Source organism: Anabas testudineus, chromosome 9 (assembly GCF_900324465.2).
Source record: "Anabas testudineus chromosome 9, fAnaTes1.2, whole genome shotgun sequence".
Lineage (NCBI taxonomy): Eukaryota > Metazoa > Chordata > Actinopteri > Anabantiformes > Anabantidae > Anabas > Anabas testudineus.
Window position 1 is genome coordinate 12823631 of NC_046618.1, and position 22484 is coordinate 12846114.

The 22484-nt window shown below is 38.8% G+C and overlaps 3 protein-coding genes across 4 annotated transcripts in view; all 3 read right to left on the reverse strand.

Annotated features, from left to right (window-relative positions):
• Positions 1–7863, reverse strand: part of smtnb (smoothelin b) — a 42591-nt gene extending 34728 nt beyond the window's left edge. For both annotated transcript variants that reach the window (XM_026343728.1, XM_026343729.1), the window contains exon 1: positions 7508–7863. In XM_026343728.1, the coding sequence (XP_026199513.1) occupies positions 7508–7558 (51 nt within the window). In that variant the 5' untranslated portion in view covers positions 7559–7863. The remainder of the gene's footprint in view (positions 1–7507) is intronic.
• Positions 7864–8347: 484 nt separating this feature from the next.
• On the reverse strand, positions 8348–15029 carry trafd1 (TRAF-type zinc finger domain containing 1). The gene is made up of 12 exons (XM_026343777.1): positions 14380–15029; positions 14035–14081; positions 13813–13948; positions 13385–13438; positions 12836–13271; positions 11768–12058; positions 11627–11691; positions 10760–11020; positions 10336–10474; positions 9753–9954; positions 9522–9579; positions 8348–9343 (listed from the first exon to the last, which is right to left on the reverse strand). The coding sequence occupies exons 2-12, from the start codon at positions 14067–14069 to the stop codon at positions 9305–9307; spliced, it is 1716 nt and encodes a 571-aa protein (XP_026199562.1). The 5' UTR covers positions 14070–14081; positions 14380–15029; the 3' UTR covers positions 8348–9304.
• Positions 15030–15280: 251 nt separating this feature from the next.
• mob1a (MOB kinase activator 1A) lies at positions 15281–22078 on the reverse strand. Its single transcript, XM_026343912.1, has 6 exons — positions 21881–22078; positions 20886–21052; positions 20434–20527; positions 18803–18936; positions 17996–18159; positions 15281–17342 (listed from the first exon to the last, which is right to left on the reverse strand). Exons 1-6 carry the CDS (start codon positions 21892–21894, stop codon positions 17265–17267), a joined length of 651 nt encoding a protein of 216 aa, XP_026199697.1. The 5' UTR covers positions 21895–22078; the 3' UTR covers positions 15281–17264.
• Between the last annotated feature and the right edge of the window lie 406 nt (positions 22079–22484).

Here is a 22484-nt window from a genome sequence, read left to right on the forward strand (position 1 = left end):
GTGCTCTCGGTGAGTGCAGCTACACGTGAAGGAAGGTTTAAGCTCTACTAATAACTGGATGGTACAATAGAGGCCTGCATGTGGGTGAGAGGCACAACAAATGTTGTATAGGACTACAATAATGAGCTAGAAACAGACCTGAACCCACACGTGTTGTGCATGTTACCACCTCATGCTCATACTAAAGAATCTTACATTTATGGAGTGGACACCACATGCTGGAGGATTAATCAGCACACACTTGATTGTGCACACATGGTCAGCGCTCTGATGTGTAAAATACCTCTAAGGTATTTGTATTCTGCGTCTACAGTATAATGAAATTCTCATAATTCAGCGGCCTGTGTGAGACATTTTGGCCCATTTCAGTTGTCTGGCTTCACACAATATGTCCCCTCTGAATGCATTTGTCTTCAGAGTTGCAGGTCAGATTACTGAGAGGGATCCAGGTCAGCCACCGCCTGGTCAGCAAAACTGTGCCCCACATTTTGGAACTGCCACCATCAGCCAACAAGGGCAGAACGTTTTCTTCCTCTTAGAAAATGGCTGGAGCTGTTCTAATACATTATTAGACCACAATTAAGGAAACGGTTGCAGTATTGATACATCAGAAGCAGAAATACAATCTTTGTTTATCTATTCTTTCTTTTCACAACCTGGCAGATTACCCACAATGCAACGGTCTGCTCAGGCATTTGGTTGCATTATTCTCGTAGGAGCTAACACAACTTCTTAACTAAGGAGGCTCTCTCCACACAAATTGAACCACTGGAGAAATGGAGGGTATTTGGACTATATTTTATAAATAGGGACTTTCTTTCAAGTTTTAATATAATCACTGTCTTTAATATTATCTCCAAGTCAAAGGAAGGTAAAAGTTGATAGTGGTGCGTATCCTCCCTTGCTGGTCATACGCAGGAGATCGGATACAGCAGCATTTCAGCAGGAAGGGGTCTTCATAAATAAAGAGATAAGACAGACTGCATTGTATCCTGCACTTCAACTGGTTTTATCCTGTGGGCAGAACCAGGTCACAACAGGAGCTACAGCAGGATGAATCTTCTCCAAATATGGGACATTGCTGGACAGACTGAAGCACTACATGACCAGTGTTTTTGGTTTAATGAGGAAAGAGGCAGGAGGGGAGAGGGATGTCCCACAGGACAAAACAGAGGGCTGGTTAATGCAGTTTGGTAGACTGCAGAGCACAAAAAGTTTATTTTAATAGATCCATGAGAGCCAGCCATGCTGACTAAAAATCCACAGTAATTTTAACAATGAGAATGAGACTCTGTGACAGACAGAAAAGGCTAAACAAGATGTAACAGATCAGCTGGGTATATCTTAAAAATGTCATGACATTAACAACAGAGAGCTCGAAAGCAAAACATTAACATCCGCTGGACAATTCCTAGTGGATGTCAGGAAATGGCTTTCCTGAGGGAGACAATATAGAAAAGGCCAAAAAACTACATTGCTCTGAATGACCAAATCATTCTTCCAATCTGTTGTTCTTCCATCTGTTTATTTCCCAGTACCAATCATCTAACTAGCTTTCCAAAGCTGGAGAAATGTGATATATTTCTCTTTTTCTATTAGTTTGATTTCGGTATGCAAGTTGGCTGAATCCTCAAAACATTTCTGATCCTGCAGACAACTGCATGCCATTTCTTGTATGCTATGTTACTCTATAAATACAACCACACCTTAGTACTACAATGTAAAGCCAAAGACTGCTGGGAAGTTACTAGGGAGCCTTAAAACTAGGAATCTGTGTTTGGGTGAGGCAAATTGATGCTGAATATTAAAGGTGTCTTGGTGATGCAAGAGCCACGTTTGTACCATGAGAGAAACGTACTAGTACATTCCTCAGATCATCAGAAGTATCCAATAAATAAGTTGTAAAATTTAGCTCAAGTTCAGACACACAGAATCACAGAGGTCATTGTTGTGACAAGTCTGTTCGTGTTGGGACGTTATAGATTCTGCACAAAGACCGAAACAGCAAAACAGACACATCTGCTAAATGTTTCCTCTGAGTCTTAAAACACCTGGAACACAGCGTAAACAGAGGCTTTGAGTGTTTGTCACCAAGAAAAAGAGTCTCTGAAGACCTAAAGCTTTAAAAATCAGACTAGTCAGAGACGCCTGCTGGTGCTAAAGCAGATGAAGGTGAAAAAGCAACTTTCAATCCTTTATCCAGATCTTTTCCGTTTGGGGCAATGATGATCCTGACAAATGGAGACCAGACACATTCTGCTGCATCACTTACCAGACAGATGAAAAGACCAGAGCAGCTCCAACAGCACAGTCAGTCACATCGGATGCTTACAAAAACTGGGTTGTCTCCTGGTTTGACCGTATTAATTCTAAGGTAGAAAGCACTGTTTTCATTTTTTGAGTCTGTGATGCACAGACAGCAGCTGATGTTGTCTTTTGATCTCCTCTATAGCCAGAGAGGTTTGGATTATCCTCTGGTTTGTTTAATATCATGCACAATATTCCTTGAATGCATCTCAACATTTTCCATAAAACTCCAGGGAACAAATATCAAAGCCCTAAGGGCCTGTTGGCACATTTGTTTGGCACAATTGTCTGTATCACAAAAACAGGTACGGTATTCTTCTTGCCTCACAACACAACCGTGTAATTAGCCAACTAGAAGTGTAAGCAGTAACACATCCAGCAATATCAATGTTTATCTCACTGTTACGATTGTCTCATTAATATTTTATGACATATTAAAATGGGAAAACAGTTCCACACAGTGTCCTCTTTAATAATAAAACACTGCTCTTCATATTCAAATGGCAGCTTACTGTAGGTTTCCAAAACATCTGATAAAATAATACCAAGAAACTACTCTAACAATGGAAAGTTACACAATGAACTCAATTTCCACTTTATGCACGCAGTAAATGTTTTAAAAATATATCTGAAGTTGTATTAAACTGTGTCACATTGTCTCTGAATTATAGTTCCACAGCAACAAACTCCTTAAAAACCACAGACCAAGAATAGATGTTGTTGGAGTTTATATGCACATCATCCCAAAGTTCACCATTATTTTCCGCTCATCCTTTCAGAGCCAAAATGTGGAAGGCTATTATTAGCACTATCCATTAACAACAGTATCCTGTTTCACTAAACAACAGCAACTTCTTATCTCACTGCTCTTTGGCTATGTATTTGGATATTTGCTGTCAGAGGCTGAAGTCTGCGTGTAGTAACTCATCTACTTGTTTTTGTGACAGACTGAGCGCCGTCACTGCAACAGTGTAGATAAGTCTGAATGTGTCTGGTTAGAGAAGGAAATCTGCCCTGGACGATGAACTGTTCATTTCTTCGGTATCTCACTGATACATTCAAAATGTAACCCGACCGGACACGCTTTGTGGAAATGTGAAGGATGATCGCACAGCAGAAAGAAAAAACTCAACGATTAGGTGTGCACTGTGAACCCTGTGCTTGTCATTTAGAGCCTGAACAACCTTCTTTTCCACCTACAAAAACATCCACTGAGGCCGAAGGCAGTAACCGACGGCATGAACCCAGAGGCAGCAGGTGCCTTCAGTGCATGAAACACTTTGTATGTATGTATGTATGTATGTATGTGGCAGCGACTGGGGGGAGCTGTATTCAAATGAAGCTTTGCTGCATGCAACAGCTTGTATCTACAACAGGTTAGAAAAAACTTCAAGCACAGTCAAATTTGAGACATCTTCGAACGAAGATAAATGTTTTTCATGATAACAGCAGCTTGGTGGTAATTTTGTCTCAACCTTTCCATTAAACTTGAAAATCATCAGCTGCAGCAGACAACAACTAATAAATACCAGCTGTCAAAACTGCCTCTGCCCCTTTACTGAGCATCTTTATTCTTAGGTGCTGGACAATAATGGATTTCCTCTTCTTTATTAAAACAACAGTCATCTCAAGGCACTTTACAGTGTTTAAGGTTTATATACGTTTTTATATATATATATATATATATATATATATATATATATATATATATATATATATATATATATATATATATATATATATATATATATATATATATATAATGTTTTCAGATTAATTTGGGGACTGTACTGAGAGCCTGCAAAACAAACCCATTCTTCTTCTCCGACTGTAACCGTTGAGCCTTGTCAAAGCTGGACAAAGGGTCCAGAGAGCCATAAAATGAAGGCCCAGAGGTTCCATATATCACTGAGGCTGGACCACAGGGTAAAACTGTCCTATTTTAAACATGTGTGAATGCTTCTAGCTCACCAGGGAGAAAGACAGTCACAGGGCTGGCAAGACTAATCACAAATCATTATGTGAGACATCCAGCATGTGAAATCAGCCCAGCAGGCGCCACAGATGGAAAAGTCTGCAAGTGGTCAAGTCCATTAAAACATTTTTTTTAATGAAAAGACAGATTTTTGAATTAGGAAGTCACACCACGTGAAAGGCAATAACATTTTATGCAATCGTTAGTGAGCTTGTAACAAGGCAAATGTTGATTCCTCCGGCATTATGAGGCAGAGCAGCTGGGAGATAATTAGAAGAGAGTTAATCGTGTGACTAACAGGCAAAGTCAAACTTTATTCACGAGAGGCAGACAGGTGCCACAACGACAGACACCTGTAGACCCGGCTTGTCCTGCAGGTTTAAGGCAGTGACACGCAGCAAACTGTTCCTACATAGCAGATTCAGGCGTGTAACAACTGATAATTATCACCGTCCCAGCTCGCAATAAGCTGGTCAAATCATATTTTATGCGTCAGCGGCTAGAGGGGTTTGGTTGGAAACAGCTTTCTCTCCCACTGGCCCACATCTCTTGAGCACCATTTAGGCAGATGACCCGCAGCAAACATCCTCTCAGCTCCTCTCCCAAAGAAACTGGGACACCAACTGATTATTTTTGTGAATATTTAAATACTTGTGGTGGCCGAGAGAAAAGAAAAGTGCTTTTCCTGGTTTCCATGGAGGGGATAAAATGAGCAATACAAAAGGAGGCCTGGGTTTTGAATAGAAGTGTAGAGATGGGATTAGTGGAGTTAGAGAGGCCGCCATATGACCTTTCCGACTGTTTGGTTCATTAAGTACACAAGCTGAGAGTTTGTGTTCTTCATCCAACTGCTGTTTAATAGCAGCTCCTCCAACCAGCTTTACTACCAGTTTACTTAAGCCACATGTCATCATCTTTTACTAGTGTCCCAATTTACAATTCACAAACCCCTCAACAGTTACTGGATATAAAATAGCCGCAGAATAGGGTGTTATGTTTCATAAAAACGACACACAAAAGGCTCCATTCATGTCTCTGTTCAACACGGTTTAAATTCCACCACAACCCTACATGAACGCCTGCTCTGAGCACTAAGTTTAATCAGAGTTTGTTTCCTTTGAAAGTGAGGTCGCTGTGGAAAACCCTGACACTCGAGTCACTGCAAACATCATCAGTGAATATGTGGGATCGTGGTGACCTTAAAGCTGGTGGTGACATGTGAGGGGGGGAGAGGCTGTGGGGAAGACAGCTCCGCAAATTCAGCACGGAGGAGACGACGTGTTTCAAGTTGTGCACAGTAAAGGATTGAGTGAGACAGTGTCACACAAAGATATACAGCCCCTATAAAGTAGCAGTATCTGCAGGATACGCTGCAGCTCCCTGGACAATACCAGCTTACTGACAGGCCACACAGCACGATTCAGAAGAGCCTGGTATGATTAACATAACAATAACAGTGGACTCCGGTTAAGGGTAATGTTACTATTGTAAGAAGAAAAAATGTGAAATCAAATACTGCAGAGACAGAAAGGTTGTACACAGCTGAAGGACAGCAAACACAGTGATGGAAAAATAATCCAACAGAAACATTGAGACGTCTTCATTTTTGAAATCTGTATTTCCTTCCTCGTACTCAGTTTTTTTATTAATCGCTCTATAAATAAACAAATCGACTGATCAAAGACACCAATACATAACTAAAAGTAAGTCAATATGCTAAAGGGAATAATTATTTCCTCCATCAAGTCCTGTTTTTCCACTAAACAACTTCCTTGTGCAAAGTTTGTTCTTTAACTATTACTGAGGCTCACGGATTAAGAGGCAGAAGTCACATAGAGTGAATAGTTTCATCTGACAGCTGATCCAATGTCAGCAACACCAGTGTTTACATATGAGAAATCTGATGTTAAAATCAATATGCAGTCTTCTCCAACAGTGCTAAGTGAAACATCAATAATTGGCATTGAGAGACAAAATAAAGACACTGGCTGTGACTAAAAGCAGCACTGTAAAAAAATCTGTATTAGTTCTCACAGTTTTACAGACGGAAACCTTTTATTCACTCTTTATTGTTATATTATAATCCACTGTATCTGCGTCTAAACACAGACAGAATGACTCATGTGTTCCTGAAATTCAACAGGTTACAGGTGTCATGATCTGTGGGAGCCAGACTAATTTGGCACCTTCCACTGCCTCAAGAAATAATTAGGACATGACTAATGTGACTAATGACTAATGTGACTGTAAACCGTGAGTCTTCGTTCTTCACCTTATCGATACTGAATTGCTGTCACATTTATGACGCAGTGTCTGTCGGCTGAAGCAAAATACAGCGCATCAGCGTGAATCCCCTACAACTGAAGTCAATATTACTCTCTCCCACTCGTGAAATAAAATCCTCTCATTTACATTTACCGTTTTTTCCCCTAATCGCAGCACAGAATCCAGAGAATTTAAACTGACAAACACGTTATGGAGGGCAAGCAGCAAATCTGAGAAACTGGAACATGTGTGAGGAACTGTTTGGCATTTTCTGATAAACAAATCAGTTTCCAGTTTGTTCTGGCTCTCTCGTTCATTTGAAATAGGTTGGCCAAAACATTGGAACCACACCTTAACGTTATGCACTCCAGTGTGACTCCACCACCCACTATGACCTCAATTCTAAACACATGGCAGCATAATCGACTTTTAACAGTTTCACCTTCAAAACTGAAAAATCCTAACTTTGTAAAAGTAGAATTGAAGGCTGGTGTGCTCTATTGGACTGCACCGTACAGGTGTTTCTATTAAAGAGGCCCCTGAGTGGAGTTGCTAATTGTTTCTTGGAAACTCAGCTGTACAGTCTGAGGATTTACTGCGGTCAGTGAACAGCACACATGGCTCTGAATATGCCCAGACCATCTGTCACGCTTATCTTTATTACAGAGCACATCCTGCCTTGTTGTACAGAGACACACATAAGGACTGAACACTTTAATTTGGCTTTTGAAAAAAAATAAAAAGTTGTTTTACTATCTTGTGGAGTTTTTATAAAGTTGTACGTGCTGGATTCAAGGTCTAATGCTCCTCTGCACTGTGTAGTAACAAATCTATACTAATAACAGCACAGAGAAAAAAACGTTCACTCGTCCCCTCCCAGAGAAATAACAACTGCATTTGATGGATTCAATGGTAGAAATGTTATTTCAACCTCCAGGTGTCACATCTCCATCTACTCACCAGGGCTCGGAGAGAGGACTCGTCCAGCGCCGAGTAACTCTCCGCAGACATCTTAACTTCTCCTCCTCAGGTGGGTTCAGGTGAGACGGGAGGATCCGGAGGTGGAGAGCTGCTGTGATTTGGTTCCCCGCTCAACAACGTGCACCACCTGCACGACGTCTCTTCTCCCTCGTTTCTCTCGCCGCAGTTTGTCTCCGTCTTCCAGCGCAGTGAGGCTCGGACACTAAACCCGCGTCCCGCTCACGGACAGCATATTTCTGCGCCCCTTTTTATCGTCTGTGGAGTAGCAGTGAAAGCGGTAAGAGGCCCCACACGCTCCCACCAGAGGACGTTGGCAGCTTTTTTTTGAACGGAGGGTTTCCCACTGAAAAGGTGTAACCCCGCCCCGCTCCTTCACCCCGCCCCGCTCCTTCACCCCGGCTTCTCCCGGAGCGCATTCAAAGCGCGCCGCGCCGCGGAAAGACGCAAAACAGCGATCATGTATAGAGGGTGATTAGTGCCACCTGCGTGTGTGTGTGTGTGTGTGGGAATTGTGAGCGTTATAATCCCCAAAGGATGGGTTTGCTGTTGTGTCTTAAAACAACTAGGTGCCTATATGAACACTGAAACTGCTCTTGCTGCAATCATTCCTCTTTTTTATATGAACTTTAACAAAACATTTTAGTGCATCTAAAAGTTTAGCCATTTAAGGTTGTAATAATGATACGTTCATCAAGTGGTTGCCTAGGTCAAACAACAAATATTTCATTTATTTTATTTAGCAGTGTTTCACACTATAACAGGTGAACTGTGGTTAGTCTTACTGCAGCAGAATACAAACTTGAGTCATGAAACCTTAAATGTCCTCACAGAAACATTTAATATCCACACAAGACAAGAGCATTTAGACCATTGTTCTTAAGCCCATCTGAACACAACAACCGGTGATTTCACTTATTTGTTTCTGCTCTACATTAAGTTCATTGTTCAGATATTAATAAAGAAAATGCCCGTATGTGGTACAACATTGTCTATTTTGAATATATTTCTAAAGCGGACCCTATGTTACACACAACATACAACTTGGCAATCTTAAATCCTATTTGGAGGAACAATACACAACATTTTCCTACTACTTCAAAGACAACTGAAGAGGAGACACCGCTTCAAAAGCAATCTTATCATAACGCCAAGTACATATTTCTGTAGATATGATTTTGAAATATAACTGAGGATTATTAAAGACAAATGTTTAACATTATAAAAAGACAAATGTTCAATAACACAGTTAATAATTTTTTGGTCAAAGATCCATAAAATTACCAAATCTGTTGTTCAAGCCCTTTTTTTTAACTAAATAATCTATCAAAGTGCTTTAGGTTACACAAAGATGCAGGAACATTGAGAAACACCCTTGTGAACAGGGGTGCAAACACAAATGCCCTTAGCTGAAAAAACAAGGTAAAGATTAAGTTAGACAAACAAACACTAACAAAGTCATGTGGCTGTGTTACTGCCATTACAGCTTAAGGAAAAAAATTATAAATCAGCGTGAACAAAACCCATGTTATAATTTATCTGTTAAGGCCAAATGTTAGACATACAAATATCAGAAAGAAATACTTAAATGAAGAGGAACATGCATCAATTACTAAATTACTTAGTAGTACAAAAATTCAACATATAAACTTCAACATACTAGTACTCACACAGGCACTTATCAGATAGGTATTCTTTCATTTTAAAATGTGTGCAAAAAGATAAATGAAAAGTAGAATAGAAGATTTGGTTTTTCTATTCCCCCAAATGTCCTAGCTCTCACTCTTCCTGCTGATCTTCATTCTGCTTCTTAGGCAGCTGCAAATGGAAAAAGAAACTATTTAAATCCTTGGTCAGATGCAAATTATTCTCATGTTGGCAGCATGGATGCACAGAGGTTTGTAATGTCCTTCAACTCTGACTACATATAAATGATGCATGTATTTATTACCGTATATTAACTAACAATATCATTTAAAATAACTATTCAGTGTACCTTTGTCATTGGATTCCTTCTGTTTCCTCTCACTTCTTTGTTTTCTGGCAGATGCTGCCTAGTAGACAAACAGAATATTACCAATATACTCTTAAAACCACAAAAAACAAAACAAAAACACACAAAAAAACACAACTTCATATTAAAATTTATAAATGAGTCAGGCAGTACTATAGTACTTCAAATAGAAATCAAAGATTTGTCTCTATTGGATATGATCATTGTTATTACCCCTTTATTGATGATTTGTCACAGAAAGATGAATGAGCTCCTTCTGCCTCTTTGCCTTGATGAGGTCTGTTTTGAACAGAAACATCGCAGCTGGACGTCTTTCTTTGATCTGGTAGTCCAACAAAGTCTCTCTGCCATTCTCTGAAGTTTGGTGGTGGAGGTGGGTCTATGCCAGATACAAAGTCCGCATCCAAGACGTCAGCTACACGTGGAATAGGAAATACAATGGGTGTAAATAAACATGAACATGTTAGCCAAATGAAAAACTCTGCACATTCAACAGACACTATATAGTATAACGCAAACAGTGTGTCCAGTGTTTGCCTATACTGAATCTAAATGTTACACACCTTTCAATATATGAATCTTTTTAAATATAGGTTTTGTAAGAATTGCTGCAATAAACAACTAGTCTGATTATCACACTGAATTAGATTTTTTTGTCAATAATGCACACATTCTTTGCATTAATCATCATCAGTCTACAATGCTCAGAAAGTATAAACAAATTAGCACAATGGATATGCTTTAATCAGATTTATTTAGGAATGCTTTTTTTACTATGAATACATTTAACCATTACCTTGGTGCTTTATTCTCCTATGAATATCTGGAGATATCTGCCCAAAGGTGTCTTCAGCAGGGCTCAGTGGTTTTTTGAAATTTGATTTAGTTATATTATTAAGTGGATGCACAGTCTGAGGACGCATATCGCACTTGTCCTAGGCAGAAAAACACACAAACAATAAAACATAATCAAACATGAGAGCTCTTATGCTTTTGCATATGTATTTCTTTTTCCTATTCTTTAACGTTGAGTTTTCAACATTGTTCAACATATATTCAAAAATGATCTGGAGGTTGTTCTTTAATTTCTAAAAATACTGTCACAAAGCTATTATTTTAAAGGTCAAAACTCAATTCCCTCACCAGCAAAACATTAACTATTTAAGTTATTAAAGGGTTAAAAATATAATGCTGCCTGGGTAACATTATTAGTACCATACCTGATGGTGAAAGACCACAGCCTCTTCTAATGCGACCCCACAGAATTCACATGGAATGACAACATCTCCCTCTAGTGGACTGGCTGGAGGACTGTAGGAGGCTGGAGAGACTGACCGAGGAAAAGTGGGGATGTTGGACGCGAGTGTGTCTGGGAGACTGTGCAGAAGCCCTGGAGCATTCCTGCTCATCCTGTCCTCTTTAGGTGGAGATGAAGAATGCTTACTGAAAGACGCAAAAGCAGAGGCGGGGCTGCACCCAGTCTGAAACAAAGAAAAAAGACTGGTTGAAATATGTGTTAAACCTGCTTACAACAAGTCACTGACTGAACACTACGTGGAGATGAGGCTAACATGTTCACACAGCAAAGGTTATGACTAGACTGCCTGAAACAAATATAAAGAAGAGTATACAAATCTGAGTAGATCAAAGCATTTTACAGTGACAAGACTTTTCACACATCTTGGTGGGGAGGAAGGTAGTCTGTTGACATGTTTTAGACGAACAAAATGATATAGAAACAAGGAACAATAATAAATCTGCACACTTTTAAAACATGCAAGCTTTTAGTCACAAGTGTTAATACAGATACTATTTATCATGTAAGTTTTCTTAGCGTACTTGTTTCTCTTTGTGTAATTCAGAGTATGTTTCTGAAGTAGCCTTACTGCGAGAGAAGTGTGTTTTTATGTAAATTAAGATCATTGTGTAAAGCAAAAATTTATCCAGTCTATGTTGCATGATTCTAACTTCTAAAATTTCATCAGTCAGCATTTAGCCCCAAGCAGCTGAGCCAAAAGTTGTGCTATTAAGACTTAGTCAGCTGAGCAACAATGCAACAAAAGTTAAAATTAATAAAAATATCAAACCTGGTGCAAAATTAGGTCCTCTTCTGGAAACAGCTCCTCACAAAACTCACAAGGCAGCATGGTATCTATAAAAACCAACTTAAATCATTAAGAAACTGAAAACAGAATAAAGTTAAAGTGTTCGAATCAACACTAAATCACCTGTTTGATCATGGTCCTGGACTGCACTTCTGCTTGTCCCAGCAGTAAAATGTGTGTAGTTATTGTTGGTCGAAGTCAGTAAAGAGTTCACAGAGGTGTTAGACGTCTTCTCTGCCTTGTTGTCCCAGATGTCACTCCACAGGTTGCTCTCTATCCCACCAGCCACTGGTTCTCCATCACCTTGCAGACTGAGAGCCAACATGTAGTCCAGGCCTGATGAGTCCTCATCCTGGGTCTGACCAGCATATGGCCATGTACTGCTGCTACTCAGAAAATCACTAGGCCCCAGGACTAAAAGACAAATGTACAGAATGAATAACACTGTCATTTAAGAAAACACGTAGAGCTGCAAACAGCAGCACAGCTATTTGTTCTTTAATCACTGATAAAATGGGTCCTTATTGCTGCTGAGGTAAACCTCTGTCCATTGAAGCTATTTTCCATAGGACTGTACTGTGTGCCCTCCAGCAGCAAAAAGTATTATCCAAAGATTGTCTTACCTGAGTAGAACGTTGACAGCAACACTTAAAGTTACATAATTTTGTGTGTTAAAGAATCTAAGGACAAAATGTATAAATTAGGTTGAGTACAGTGGGAATTCTATAGAAGAGTTTAAAGGTATCCTGTGGAGTTTTGACCTCTACTAGTGCTATGGTACAGTGGGTCCTTGATTTGTTTGTATTACACACAAAGACACACATTTACACATTTGTGTTTCTAGTTCCACACTGTTTCACTGACTGACAAATGACAAACAAAAATGTATCTGAACAAATACACACTTTAAAAGTTTCATTAAGAAAATTGGCTTTACAACCATCCAACCATTGGAGAAGAAGCAGAGTACACCCTGGACAGGTTGCCGGTCCGGGGTCGACAGACAGAGACAGACAACCATTCACATTCACACCTATGGGTATTTTAGAGGGTCCAATTAACCTAACACGTATGTCCTTGCACAATGGGAGGAAGCCAGGGTACCAGGAGAGAACCCACGTAGACACAAGGAGAAAATGTGAACTCAACACACCTGTGTCTGCAAACCTGGGTTCTTTTTGTTAAACTTACAATGGCTAAATGTATTCCTCTGTGTAGTATTATTCCAGTCCCTAGAGCCTTGAGGGCCCCTTGTTGAGTTGTAAACTTCAGGTTCAGATGCCCGGGGAAAGGCCTGTTGTTCTGCAGCTGTGATGTTGTTATTCTTGGGGCCTCTTTCTTGGGCTCTGATGATGTTTCGAATGGAGTGGGCTTCAAACCATCCCTCTGGAGGCTGTGGTTCTACTGCACTATGACTCATCCTGCTGTTGTTCCTCTCTTGTGGCGGTGTGAGGCTTCCACATAAGATTGGATGCACAGTTCGTTCCCTCAACATTACATTGCACTTGCAGTGTGGGCATGTCTCAGTGCGTGTACCACAATATTCCTCATGCTCTTTGGACTGACTGAAAACAAGCTCCAGTTCACAGTATTGGCATGGGATCAGCCGCAGAGAACATTCAGAACTCTGCAATGCAAAGCAATCATGAAGAAATTCACTTACATAACAACTGCTACGTAATTGAGATGGTTAAATGTGTTATAAAAATACGAGTCAAGGAAAACATTCTTCAGAAATACCTGGTGAACACTAATGTGATTCTTCTCAATCTTCAAACCACACTTGCATGTAATCTAAAATGAAAGTGAAGATAGGAAGATATATAATTTATTCAGTCTGGATTTAAGGTTTTTGCTTTTTTGTTGACACTAAGGCTGCAATAGACATGTAAATAGTTATAAGTAAACAGACACAATGCTTGAAAGATTGCAAAATGCATCAATAACTGAAATTGACAATACAACTCTTGCATGTACTTTGTATTTTGAAACAAAAATGTGTGTTCGATAAGCAATAAAGCATAACAGGAAGAAACCTGTAGACAAAAAATAAACTCCTCCACCAAAACCTGAACATGTTAGGCTACATCGGGGAGACTTGTTTATGAGAATAAAGAACTAAAACAACAAACAAACAAACAAAAAAAACAACAACAACAGTATTTTACCTGTGCGTGATCTTGCTGCTTGTGCTCCTGCAATTCTGAGCGGGGCACGGGCTCCTGGCAAACATCACAAAGAGCGATGTTTCTTTGACAGTGGATCTCATGGGTTGTAAAATTAGCCTCTGGAATGTCATGTTTGCTGTAAGGTTAAACATAAACATGAGTATTTTTACCATCAAATCAAATTGAATTTAATATATATCACTGTATCATTTACATACTTACCAATTACCACAGAATTGTGTCTTTTCATCTGCCATAGTTGCCAAACCCTGTGGACGAGGTTTAACATTATTTAATAAAGACTCAAACCAGTTTGACTCTCATGTCAGTGACACCAAACCTCACTTAGATCTGTTCTGGTGATAACAGGGAAACATGCTTTATCCCAGACATTTATGATTGATTATTAAACAAATGGTAACATTATTTGAATTTTAATTCAACATTCACCAGAGAGCTTACAAATTCATACAAAAATAGCTCTACGAATAAAAGAAGACTACTGTAAAGACTAAAGTTATCGGTATCTACCACTGTCATTAGCAAATTTAAGAAATGTTTGCTCACCCAGTGTTTTAAGGTATGTAGCTAATGTTGGCTGACAACGATGGGCTGGATTAACAAGGAGACAATCGTCAAAACTAAGCGAGAAGCATCTTGAACTGACTCGGAAAAGTTTGATAATTGTGCAGTGTGGCACTCAGCTAGCTGTGTAGATTAACAGTAAATACACACTTAGCAACGAACGGACACTGGTAACTTAACGCTAGCGTTAGCGTTAGCTAAATAACTTTTAATACTATTTAACGCTAGGCAGTGCTAGCTACCAAGCCAGGAAAGCTAATGCCGAGTTTAGGGGCTTCTGTTGATCGATCCAGGCAAACTGCTACAACTGTTTAGTCAGTTACCGGTAATTCGCCTGTAGATATAAGTTATAACCACAAAGAAACTCGTAGCTTCAGCTAGGTTAGCTAACTACTGGTAATGGAAGCTAAAAAACAGTCCGCTGTTTCCTTCTTTCTCCGTCATTAGACAACGGCACCTTAAATTGAGTGCCCCGAGTAAAGCCTCTCAGGCTGCCTACGTATGTTCCCGTGCATCCCGTGACATTAGCGCAGTCCAATCTTATGCTTTCGTTAGAATGTAAAACACCGCATCAACCCCAAACGCAAGAAATGTGACATTGGTCCAGGTTTGTGAACGGTAGAAGCTAGAGTTGAAAAGGCAAGTGCCAGTCACTACCCAGGGCAAAATACCCTTTCTCACTAACTCGTATCTGATTGGTTGAATAAGCAAGTTAAAAAAAAGTGCACCTTTAGTTTACGACGTCTGTTCACGTCAAGATACTAGAGACGAGGTCAACACAGCTCCTACACATAAATACAGTTCATGTTTAAAAAAGAAAGTACACACGGAGAAGCGTGGTAATTTCCCCCAATCTTCCACACATTCAGTAAACACATTAAAACACAGTCCTTTCAGTGTTTATTGAGGTTTTTTTCCTACTAAATACTGTCAAATCAGACATTTTCATTGTTTTAAGGCACTGTTTTGTTCAGATAAAACAGATTATATTTACAGCTAATGTTGGGACACAGCACACACTTGAACCTCGTGTTCAAAATGATCACCTGATGATTGTAGATGTATAAAAATGTTGCCCTTTTTTCTTATTTAAAATTATGAAGTCAACTTATTTTACAGTTTAATATGAAATGTAACTCCATGCCAAAAGTTTCAAAGCACAATTGTGATAAAAAGCTATACATTAAAAAAAAAGTCACAAAACTAAAAGAAAGGACTTGTTATATATTTAAATAAAATATTTTAAAATAACTGCCTTGCAAAATATATTGATGTGCCTGTAGATGATTAACTTAATAGGTGATGGCTTGCAGTGGATAAACTGCAGTTAAAGTGAAATAAACAATGTTGAAAAGCTTTCAATTAGTATGAAACAGTCTTTCATAGAAAAAAAAAATAAAATAAAACTTAATTACAAAAAACTGAGCACTCTACTGCACCGAATCACATTGGTTTGTTCCTGGTGATGCATTTAAGTTATTGAACAGCTTTTACGTGGTTACATGATTGTCTGATATAAATTTAGGTCCAACATGAAGAAGGTTATGGACCAGTTACCATGCTCAAATGTTGCCAAATAAAACATCATCATCATTAGGATGGCCATACAAGCAGCCCTGCTGTTGTAGCCAGAGTTAAGCACAAGAAATGACTGTGACAATTATACATGCACCAAGACTAAAAAAAAACATTTGTCAAAAAACTACATACATCTCAGGACACTCATCCTTATCATGCACAGGTGCAATAGTTGTTGCTCTATTTTCCAATTAGGGGTAATATTTAGCTAAAAAAAAGTAAGTACCAGCTTTCAAGGAACAAACAGGAAGAGTTCCACAATTAATCGGCACCATTGAAATGAACTGAAATGACAGTATAACTAAAAATTCACATTTAACTATTTTTGCTGCTGATAGGGTAATTTCTCCTTTACAACTCCTTTTGGGGTCATTATACAAGTCTTAAGTTGTTATCAACAATAACTAACAGATTAAAAGCATCACTATAAGCACTTTACATTTTAATGAAAATATTAGCCAATGTGCAAAACACAATATTGCATGGGCAATTAAAATACCTTTATATAATGAGGATGAAAATCTGATGGTGGTGTCCTGTAGTGAAGCAATCACAAGGGAATCTCACAACTGTCTATCACTGCATGCCTTCACATGTAAGTGTGTCTTAGAGCATTTCAATAGGTAACACATTAACATATGTGAGATATCAGATACACAACCAGCATGTGACCAAAAGCTATATACTAAATACTGGTGCATATTTGTGCCTGCCTTCCTGTTGGACTGAAAATATCTTTCAACAACTTCATCAGATCACAGATGAAAAATCCTCCCAAGACTCGTTTTAGGTCACTACATTTTTTTGTCCATCTCCCGATACTCTCAACTGCACTGACAGACATATAAAAATGTTAAGTTGGAATATTTTGTCAGCTGATGTAGTTACAACAGCTCAAAGGTAAGAGGAAATTGTCTATCAACAACTCATTTTTTCCAGATGATCAAAACACTATACATCAACCTCACATGGGAAAAATATGTTTCACTGTAACTTCCAAATGTCCTTGGTCCAATACAAAATTGAATAAGCTGCTCTTATAGAGTCATTAACCAGAGTCCTGTAAAAGATATTTTTACTATACTATTTATATCTAAAATATCTAGACTGGCAAAATGGAAAAAAGACAACAGAGGGAACAAAAGAATAGTACAAACATTCAGGAAATGAAAAGAAGAAGGCACAGATTTTAAGAGGTGGGACTAGAAGTCTTAGAGGTAGCAGAGATCACAGATGTGGATAAAGGAGGAAAAGAAACTGTTAAAAACGGGAAATGTGTGATGAAACATCTATCTGTCCTTGGAGCCAAGCTTCTCAATCAAGTCCTGCAGGGGAGCAAGCTCTCGCCTGTCGATAAGATTGAACTCCTACAAGAAAAAAAACAGAAGGACAAAAATATTATTATGTGGCTTTCATAAAAAGGTCTGTTATGGAAGCGATCTATGTTGACTCTGTTCAAACATGACAGAACTGTTGCACATACAGTCAAGTGCTTGCATAACTACTAGAATCTGGCATGGTTAGGACTAGGCACTACAGGGTGTTACGTACACTGTATGAAACAAGAGATTAACTACCACATCCCCTTAAGGCATCTTTTTTTAATCTTAGCACAAAGAGAGAGTAGTTCTTTCATTTCAGTATTCAGTATATCAGTGTTAAGCACTAAGGGCAAAGAGTCTCTCCTCAGAGTGACATCTGGTACTTTGAAACGGATGAATGAGCAGCAAACAATTCTCAGCAAACAAGTATGTTTCTTAGTTTGACTGGTTTGCATATTATTAGTACGTCATACATAAGGCTGTTGTTATCTAGTTAAGGTGTGACTGCTTTAATTCAGACTGGACGCATAGAGAAATGGTAATTGTATTTCAACAGACACTTTGCCAGAGGGACTTGAATGGAAAATTTACTGACACTAAACCAGGAAACAAAACTGTAAAATTGTCAGAGCTCACAGAATCACTACTAATCACTGAATAGGGTTTTACACAACAGTAATTAGCTGTAGTGATCTCACCTGAACAAAGAAAATGAAGTGCTTGAAGGAGGTGTTGAGGTGGGCCTCCTCCTGCAGCTGCATCACAGAGTCAAAATGTTGGTGGTAGATGTGAGCATAAACCCTGAAGAGACGCTTCAGGATGGTTTTGGCCACAGACATGAAGTTCTTGGGAAAGGGAACTCCTGTGGGACAAAAGGTCATGAAAATGCTTATGTCAAAAGATAGTAGTAGTAGTAATAGTATTTTATAGAAAATATTTTAGACTTGATGGAAACTAGGAAATATTTGGCATCTTCCTTAGTCATGCTCCATTAGTAGGTGTCTTCACCATGTGAGACACGTGGTCAGTTTGACTGAAATCAGCTGAGTGACTCAAGACAGTCAATTATAATTAAATTCTACTCAATTCAGTTTTTATACACTACTCTACTTTGGTTCTACTTATATTGAGCCAAATCACAACAAAACTCATCTTATAAAGTTAATAAAACATAAATGTTAAAGAAAACATACAAGTTTGAAGTGATATAGGAAAACACAGTTTTACACTGCTTTGCCTTGTCTGTCTGGGATCATATGCTTAATTATTCTAAGATTAGATTAGTCTTTTTTTCTATGTAGTTTTAACAGAAGAGAGATCTGTGTACTAGACTGCAGACAGGTGTAGGCAGTTGCTTGATCTGCTTGACAACAATGTGACTACACCCAATTTAATGTTGCCTTCTCTTTTCCTTGGTTGCATTTCAGGGAGATAATTAAGTCTTACAAAATTACATTCAAAACATTGAAAAAGAAAATTATTTATCAGTAAAGATCAAAACTCACCAATCTTCGAGGGAAAAAGTGTCTCATCATCCAGCTGATCCTGCACCCAAGTCATCAGATAGTCAATGTACTTAGGCGCAGAGCATTTGATAGGCTTCTTAATATTGGTGCCATCAGCCCAGTGATACTCATATCTACCAGAGAGACAAGGATGTACATATAACTTTTCACAAAATCTGACTTTCTGCAAGTACATGCAAACATCATTTGGCAGCAGACAAGTTAAATAAAGAGAAAGAAAAGAAAATTAAAGAGTATGTACATGCAGTTATGGATATTCTTAATGGCAGCTATGTCAACAGGAAATGAGCTCCGGTCTCTTCCTCCTGATTACAGACTGAGCACAGACAGTCTTGGCAAGAGCGAGGATAGAGGAAGTGCCAAATGTAGATTCTAACTAAAAAACTTCTACAGCGACCACATGCAAAGTTTAATTCCTGTTTTCCTCATGTGACATTCAGATGATGTATTTCAATTTAATTTACTTTAACTGTCTCAGCTTTTCAAAATGTTAATAGAATATAATGGTGATCTAACAGAAAATCTATACTATATCATGTTCCCTTCATGAGGTTTCAGTTCACTCTTTGCAATGCATTTTGGTTCTGTCTGAACATAGACAAGAATCGTCCTTTTTTAATGTCCTGTGGAGCAACAAACCTGACATTACTGATTCACTTTATTATTCATGTTTATGAAGTTCTTAAAACACTAAAGCATTGTGTGACACATTTTTTTCTCATTCAAGTCGTGCGAAGGTCCTTCTTTCTTTAAATGAAGCAAATGACATCAGCCCAAACAGTTCCCTTATTTTGATGAAACTCACCACATAACATTTAACATTTTTTTTAAGCTGTTCACTGCTTGACAATATTTCAAGTTCTAATTAACAAGATATTGATTTATCCTTGTGTTTGGAGTCACTACATTGTTATGATATACAATTCTCCCTACTTTATTTATTGTGGTGTAGAGCTATACACAGCATAATAAATATTTGCGTTTTTAAATAAGAATATTTGTTTATGTTGCCAAAAATATTCTTAACAACTTTTATGTTTATCAAATTAAAATAAATCTACATTACAAAGTGTGAAACAGCAAGTGCATCTGAATACATTCTGAGAAAGCCCTTTATTTCTGTATGATATATTTTCTACCAGGAAGCTGACTAACTAGCAGCTGGACCTTAGAGATACAGGAGTATTTCGGTTTAAATCATTTGCAGTAGCCTGTTTCTCAAAATATTTATATTCTAGCTGGTTTGTCAGATATAAGACCAAATAACTACACAAGTGACGAATCATAGTAGAGAAGCTGAATGATCACTTACAGTGCAATAAACCTTTTTCACAAAGCATCACAATCACTTATCATAGTAAAAAATAGAAATATAGTTACTATGAACATTAATTCATATGTTCCACCAAGCCATGACAGTGTGACAATATACCAGGATGCACACAGCAAAGACCCTCCATAAAAGCTATAGAAAAAGCTAAATGGAATTCAGCCTGTTTACTAGAAAATATGTATTTATTGTCACATTGTCTTGTGTGAAAAAAGACCAGTTAGAAATAATGTACTCAAAAAATAACTACATGCATAAAAAGGGCACTCTTTGCCGTTACCTTGGTCCTGCAGACATCACAGAGCAACTGGTCTCAGTGCAGAACTCAGTGATGGTACCGTACAGCATGTTGATTTGGTTGAAGAAATCCACCGCTGTGTAAATAAAGGGTAAATTGTACATTTTGCTGAATTACTGATAACAACAACAAAATAATAGTAATACAGTCTATAGCCTGGTCAGTCTATAACCAGGAGGAACTGGGAATTAAACCACCAATTCTGGGGCTCGTGGACACCTGCTGTATCAACTGCACCACAGATGCCTCTTTACCAATAATTTACCAATGTGGTTGTTTGAGTGGGTTTGGGTCTACTTCTCTTCTTTTACCACTTGGCGATACAAATATTTAACCTCAATAGAAGGTTGAGTTGTTTATGTCTTGAAATTAAAAATTTGGGTTTATGCACCGAGTGATCTACTCTATAAATTGTTTTGTATTCATCTACTCACTGTTGACAGCAATCCACTCATTGAGATCCTCTCCCTCTGGCAGCTGGACCGCCTGCCTCAGGTTCCCACTGCCCAGTGTTGCCTCAGCATGTTTCAGCAGCTCATACTGATGGGAACCCTCTGGGATGTTCTTCTTGGGCTTGAAGGTCTTGGATGAGCGACTGCCACTGCAAATAATCAAAGTTGGAGCTAATTGAGCTAATTGAATTGAACTGATGGCTAGACAGTGACATTTTAAAAAGGCTTGTGTAGCAGAGGTTGGCCACACATGCTTCACATGTGATAATCCTTCCTGTCTGGGTTATGCAATCACAAGCAGCTGCTGGGAGACCTTATGATAAACATGTATTAACTCCATGCTAAAACGACACTTGCTAGTATACTCATTTGTCATGCCAACATTCAAGCCCATATACTTCTGGCTTGTTTTAGTGTGACTGAATCATGGCTGTACATTTTGTGTCATATAAACGCAGCAGTGGTGATGACCACTAACAGACAGGAAACGTGACAGTATCTCTAAAACCAAAACAACATTTTATTACACTAGTGGAGGTTTAGTTAGTAACATCCCGGCGGGGTAAAGACAGCAGGGATGTGACTAAAGTTAACATGTCTGGTCTTATCTTTGTAAACAAAGCAGTTATAATATAAGCTAAATTGGCTAATTAATTGTAAGCTAGCGTTTATCACCAGGCTAGCTAAGTTAGCACGTAACGTTACCTACTTGAAAAGTTGGTGTGTAACTTCAGTGCTGCGAACTAAACATAAACAAAATTCACAAATAACGCGACGACGAAATGTAACCCTACGCAAGAAATGCCAGTCGGAGTTGAACTATTAGGTTCACGGAGCAGTTTTCTGTGTAGGTTTCTGTAACGGTGTCTTATTTTAACAGTTACTTCCTTTGGTTGAACTTTGTCAGAGCGACGCTAGGTCGACGTGAACCGCAAACTGCGGCTGCAACTTAACAAGAAGCTGCTGACTTTACTTACAACAGGAAGCTCATCTTCACGGAACACTCGTCGGAAGCCTCGATTAAAACTCCTGATCCCGGTGTGGTAGGGTGAAGTTTGTTGTAATGTTAGACGCTGCGAGCCACTTGTCAGCGCTGCCTGCTAACAGAACCGTCTCGGCTAACATGAACTGCACCCAGACACCTCTTCCTCTATCGGTTCTCTGTGGAAGGCCGCCGCCGGCAGACTGTCGCCCCCTATCGGCTGCAGCCAGCTACCAACCCTCCCCCTAAGAAGACAGACCTGAAACCATTTTTGTGTAGGTGTGTGTAAACTTTCATTTTACCAGGAGAGCCTAGCTGAGATTAAAAATCTTTTTTTGCAAAGTCAGTGCCCTGGTGCTACATACTAAATGCCTAAATACCAATGCTCCCTTATATACAGAGTCAGAAGCAGTAAGCAGGAGGTGATGTATTCATTTATGAAACATCCTCAAAATAAAAAAAGACTAGTTTAACACTGACTAATTCAGGAAAACATGTCATTGATATCAGGCTAAACTAATCCAGTTAATTCTCATCCAGCTAATTTGGTTCATTTGTTGCTATAAGGAAGCCATAGAGAGCTGAAACAGTGACCTCGT

Excerpts from the sequence above, each read along its gene's own strand:
- trafd1 (XM_026343777.1), bottom strand. The coding sequence starts at position 14,069 with ATGGCAGATGAAAAGACACAATTCTGTGGTAATTG. Across the intron at positions 13,439-13,812 it reads AGCAGCAAGATCACGCACAG|ATTACATGCAAGTGTGGTTT; the intron begins GTAAAATACTGT and ends CTTTCATTTTAG. Across the intron at positions 12,059-12,835 it reads GAGGAATACATTTAGCCATT|TCCTGGGGCCTAGTGATTTT; the intron begins GTAAGTTTAACA and ends TTTGTCTTTTAG.
- mob1a (XM_026343912.1), bottom strand. Across the intron at positions 20,528-20,885 it reads TGAGTGGATTGCTGTCAACA|CGGTGGATTTCTTCAACCAA; the intron begins GTGAGTAGATGA and ends TTATTTACACAG. Across the intron at positions 18,937-20,433 it reads GTGATGTCTGCAGGACCAAG|ATATGAGTATCACTGGGCTG; the intron begins GTAACGGCAAAG and ends TCTCTCTGGTAG.